General features: G+C 42.5%; 1 protein-coding gene across 1 annotated transcript in view; it reads left to right on the top strand.

The window, feature by feature from the left end:
• Positions 1 to 2,459: 2,459 nt before the first annotated feature.
• LOC139736375 (uncharacterized) overlaps positions 2,460 to 6,000 on the top strand; it is a 46,546-nt gene continuing 43,005 nt past the window's right edge. The window contains exon 1 of the mRNA XM_071647130.1: positions 2,460 to 2,869. Within this exon, the coding sequence (XP_071503231.1) occupies positions 2,574 to 2,869 (296 nt within the window). The 5' untranslated portion in view covers positions 2,460 to 2,573. The remainder of the gene's footprint in view (positions 2,870 to 6,000) is intronic.

The following is a 6,000-nucleotide window of genomic DNA, read 5'->3' as shown; positions in this document are numbered from 1 at the left end:
CACCAAAACAATGCGCCGATTCCGTAGAGAGATGGCGCACTTGATAGACGGGATACGACTCCAGACACGACGAGTGCGGCGATACTAGACGGAAAGTGAATTATTATTCTCGTCTGTGGTGGTGTAGTATACTGTAGCAAGCATGGGCTCCAAGAAGGCAAGAGCATTCTTGCCAGATAACCTGACAAAACTACGACAAGCACGTTGGATATATCAGCAGATAGGAAGGTGACTAATAGCTGATAAGTCCACTTGCTTGTTCTCCTGCATGAAAACATCTAAAGAGAGCTTCACTTAAAATTTTCCTTGTTCACTAAATTTAAGATGACCGAACGAAAAAAAAAGAAAGATGGTCATTTCTCTTTTCTTCTTCACCTCTGTTTCCCTACTTGCTATCTCCCCTCCCCTTCTCTCCCTTTCTTTTTTCACTTCTGACTCTCTCTCCCTCCCTCCCCCCCCCCCCCCCCTCTCTCTCGTCAACTCGACAGTGGTTGTGAAAGTCCCTGATCAGCAAATGATTATAAACAGTGGAATCAAGATTCGTCATACGAAATTGACATGCAATAAAAACCAACACATTTAAAGCGTCTTGGAACTTTAATACTTGAACAATATTTCCCCCCCAGATGCAGATTCTTAAAATATGTATCAATAATCATTACTCTGCGTTTGATCTGCTCCCAGTCTATATAATGTTAACATCAGTAAGTTTAGGACGGAAAGTAGTCTTGACCGGTACACAATGAAATGAAATCCGAGAGTAATGAATGATAATGAAAGACAGAATAAAGTCATAAACAATATCATTTCATGCGGCTGGCTGTTCCCAAACACTACTTTGGATACAAATCACCTCAATTTTGAAACACTGAAACTTTATGTATGACATGTAAACATACCATTGGTTTTGTTTTATGGTTTGCATTTTCTGTGATGTTATTGTGCCATAATATTGTTCCTCTTCTGTTGATGAAAGCCCCATGATAATGCCCTTGATTTAGAAATTGAATGAAATCCAAGTCATGATCCAAACAGTGATTCTATCGAAATGTCACTTATAATAATATCAATCAGGTTACAATAGCAGCTAATTACCGGGACTTATTATCTGTCTTTACTGGGAAAAAAAAAGTCTCTAATTGTAGTTGTGGTTGAAAAAGAGGTTTGAATCGAATCATCATTATCATACTGTGATTCTTATCCTCCCCCATGCTAAGAGTTTATTATCAAAGTCAACATTCATATCACAATGTTGGAAAGATAATCACTTCATGATTCCTTACTTCGATTATTTTGATTTGTTTTCATTTAGTCATAATAAGCTCAACTTTAATAAGAAAGCATTAATTATGCTAAACACGAACTATTTTTGATCAGGGATTTCTATCTTCTCAAGTATAACACGCGATCAGTTTAGGCTTTCAGCCTTGCGGAAGTTCACATGACTTTGTATAAACATTGCACTCTCCAGCGCAACCATTCGTCCTACGAAATTCGGAGACAGCGCCATCATCTAATAGCTGGCGCTGCCATGTCAACCCATTGACTGTTCCTAGCTGGTCAGCCTCGATGGATTGATGCAGAAGAGATGATTTATCATGAAAGAAATTGATACTAAGTATAAGGGTTTTGATCATAAACAAAGATGAAAATGACAATCTATGCTGACAAAGAATTAATGATCTGTAACCATGATAAGGGTAGTAATTATGATAATTACTTTACTAATACTACTCGGATAAGAGCTGGAGCAAACAATACTTTTACAACTCTTAACTTTTGAATGAAAAATCTGAGTGTTTTACTAATCCTTCTGTATTTTGCATTGGCTGACCCCCACCCATTTACACTGAAATACAGTAACACTTTTTATATGCAACGGGAAAGGGTTAGTTATAGGCCTATATGCGTCCTACTAACATTCTTCAATGTCATGTTTCACTATTGGCAATGCTGTGTGTATTATGTTCTGTGTTTGTCAACCCACAATACAGCGGGGACTAATCAAGTGCTTTTTATTTTAAAAAAATGAAGATGGTAGGTCCTGTCAGCTTCTCTTTTTTTTTAAACTGCCCATCATATTCCACGTAATGTACTGAGCTGATGGCATTTACTCAACTCTCCATGTGGTTGGGCACTGGAAATGCTTAATTCTTTTATCGCACAGTTGACTTAAATGGTACAAAGTTTAGTGACATCCTTGGCCCTGGTGTTTGCTTGTTTGTTTGTTTTGACCTCGTTTTCTTTGCTTCAGAATTTGCGATATTAATGGGTCTGCAACATAGACTAGAGGAAACCACAGCCCAACTCCTGTGAGTGTGTGTTCCGATGCTGATGGTGCCGTCATCGGAGCCAGAATGTACAGTACTGGCTACGGGCCTGTGGCATGCAATAACTGTGTGTCAGAGAGAGACTGACACAGCTGCTGCTGCGCATGCTCGCTACGATTAACCGTGATATCAACATGGCGAAGTAGACAGACCTGTACGGAGAAGGCAATGAGATACGCTACCTATTTCGTCTGATTTCTCCTCCTCCTATTGGAATTATTGTATTTGTACATTACAGAAGCGATGGATAACAGCATTGATCCTGAGGACGAAGTGCGAAAATTGCAAGATTTGGTCCGAAAGCTTGAGAAACAGAATGAACTTCTACGTAGTAAAGCGGATGCTATCGGCAGCCCCACTCCAACCAATAATGGGACTTTGCCTCTCTCTGAAGCCAACACCAACGTTAATCTTCAGTCTAATGGTGACATTAAATCAGTGAAAAATGCAGAAACAAGGACAAAAAATTCAGTGAAAGGACTTTTAGACAACGTCAAAGTTTTAGACATCCATGCAGAAGATGCCAATGATGACACTTGGTGAGTGATGAGTTAGGTGTTCTGTAGTTGGCCACTCTGATCTGACTCACTTCTTGGCCAGTCTGCCAGTTGGGACATTTATTGCATGCCTGGCTTTGCTTGGACTTCTGGACCGGTGCCGGTAGACCGTTCTGTAAAGTGATGAATGCATCGTATAATAAGATCTAACGTAATGGGCTTACAACAACTAAGAATAGTGTAGGCAGGTGCAGGTCTAGGTGTGTATTGCCAATCTTGCTCAGTCATGGAGTTTAATACTCTGGTTATTTGTTGACTTAGAATTGTATGGACTTCTTAATTCTACCCATCCCACCCACTGAGAATTTACCATTATTCCCATTAACATGATTAACGTTGTTGGATAACTAGATAAAGTAACACTAACAGAAAGGTGCATGATGGAGATTCATGACAAATGTTGACCGAAAGATCAACATTATCAATTTATATTGTTGAGGATACAATATAAATTATGTAGGTATTCTGGTACGGGCCTATGATGTAATACCTAACAATTACTCACCGAGTGGCTAACGGGACTTGAAACTGAAGGCACCACCAGCAGGGATGGTAGCCGACCGTATGACAGTAGGGTATGGACTGTAGAAAGCACCAGGGCACCAGTAGAGGTGAACAGTGTCCTTGAAATGGGTATTGCACTTCCCGAAATGATATTAAATAATATGGACTAACTCCGAATGCACTTTGGGTGTCCGAAGACGACAGTGTCCCATATGAATATGTACAAATGATCCAGCGACAGCGTGGAGTAGCCTCCGGGTGCCGCGGCTAGCACAAGCGAGGGTAGAATCCACCGCTGGAGCGCTGGGTCGAAGAACTGCGAGGTCCCTGATAGAGTCTGCACACCACCGACAGCACGCTAGCAGGACCGATGCAGCGATGTAACGACGCGAATCGCGTGGAATGCAGCTACGTAGAAAATCCCCAGGTTGGAGTGTAGAGCATGAAGAAAGGGCGAGTCGCGATACAAAAAGGAGCGAATGTCGCGAGGTATGAAATCCGAGGAAGTGTAATATTCCGTATGAAATGTAATAATCCGTAAGAAATGACAGTCCACGGCGCGAGGTATCGTGCGCGAGAAAAGACGTGGGAAGTAATATACGGACGTGATATGCGGACGTGAGTGACTCCAACGATTAGAACGTGCTCTCAGGATGAAAGCTAATCGTGAAGTGAGGAAGCGTGGAAAATGAAACAGCGTGGTCGGAGAAAACGTGTCACGGACAGGAGCTTTGAGAGTGGTAATTGGCTGGTGAAGGTGTACAGCTCGCCACTAATTGGTAGGTTGTTTCCGTGACAGCAAAACAAGGGGTGTGTTTATGAAAATCCGACTACTGTTGGAATGTGAAATACGCATACCTCGGCACGATGACAAAGGCGGAGAATGTAGTGCGCACCTGTCATGTGTCGGCGCACAAAGAAAGTTCGCATGGATGTTGACAAAATACTGGGGTCGCCAGACAGCGTAATTTACAACAGCCAGAATGCCAGACAATATGATACATAGTAGAAAACCGCTACATTTAGCCCCCTTCCAGATCGCTAGTAGAAGGTCAATGAAGTGAAGACTAAAAACAGGCGATCGATATGAATGAAAGGTAAACAAAGTAGTGGTTGAAAATCTCAGGTATCAAAATACATGTATTGAACGTAACGTGCAGGCCAACGTACTTGCCTACCGGTGCGAGTCGTCCGTGTCGGCTGCTGCGGTTGCGTTGGCTGTGTTGGCGTAGGCTGCTGCTGCCGTGGTGTAGTGAGCGGGGCGCTCGGTGTGGTCGCCGGAGTTCTGGCGGGGACGGGTGGGGGTTGCTGGACCGGTGCGGCTTCTAAGAAGGCGGCCTTTAGGCGGTCGATAGTGACGGTCTCCCTCTTACCGTTGATCTCTAGTGTAAAGTGCTTGGGAGATCGACGCAGCACTTTGTATGGTCCAGTGTATGGCGTCTGTAGAGATCGATGTACACCGTCCCGTCTGACAAAAACATGCGTGGAGTTGTGGAGATGTGTAGGGATGTGAGATGTGGTGTTCTGTTTGCGTGAGTGGGCTGGATGTAGAGTGGACATGTACTCACGTAAACGGTGGGTTGTTTCCGTGACAGCAAAACAAGGGGTGTGTTTATGAAAATCCGACTACTGTTGGAATGTGAAATACGCGTACCTCGGCACGATGACAAAGGCGGAGAATGTAGTGCGCACCTGTCATGTGTCGGCGCACAAAGAAAGTTCGCGTGGATGTTGACAAAATACTGGGGTCGCCAGACAGCGTAATTTACAACAGCCAGAATGCCAGACAATATGATACATAGTAGAAAACCGCTACACTCTGGTTATTTGTTGACTTAGAATTGTATGGACTTCTTAATTCTACCCATCCCACCCACTGAGAATTTACCATTAACATGATTAACGTTGTTGGATAACTAGATAAAGTAACACTAACAGAAAGGTGCATGATGGAGATTCATGACAAATGTTGACCGAAAGATCAACATTATCAATTTATATTGTTGAGGATACAATATAAATTATGTTCATCCCGCAGAAACTGAGACATATGTGGCTAGGAAGAGAACCGTCAGAGTGAAAAAGTGGAGTCAAAAGGGGCCTGAGCTTTCGATCCTAGCAGAATCTTCGTCAGAGGCAAAATGACAAACAAGCAGGGAAAGCACTCACATATAAGGACTATATAGTCCTTATATGTGAGTGCTTTCCCTGCTTGTTTGTCATTTTGCCTCTGACGAAGATTCTATAGTCCTTATATGTGAGTGCTTTCCCTGCTTGTTTGTCATTTTGCCTCTGACGAAGATTCTGCTAGGATCGAAAGCTCAGGCCCCTTTTGACTACATTTTACTCCATTGGCTCGCCTTATTGGATAAGCAGTTTTCAGCAGTTTTTTTTTTTGCCACAGAGTGAAAAAGTGTTATGAAACTCCTCCAATTCCAAACGTTATCAGTAATTTGTACTTCACAATTGTATGTCTATGATTCATGCTAACTGTTAGAAGTCTACTCCTTGTAGTTTGTCATGGGCTGTTGTAATATCAGATTCCAAGATAAAAAGATGTAGGGCCTGCTGTACGTCTTTTGATTGTCTATTTGAATATTCTATTTCTA

The sequence above is a fragment of the Diadema antillarum genome, unplaced genomic scaffold (genome assembly GCF_040938485.1).
Source record: "Diadema antillarum isolate AM-2024a unplaced genomic scaffold, OU_Dant_1.0 seq00000642_RagTag, whole genome shotgun sequence".
Taxonomy (NCBI): domain Eukaryota; kingdom Metazoa; phylum Echinodermata; class Echinoidea; order Diadematoida; family Diadematidae; genus Diadema; species Diadema antillarum.
The sequence above is the reverse complement of the archived record's forward strand: the minus strand, read 5'-3'. Positions and strand labels throughout refer to the sequence as shown.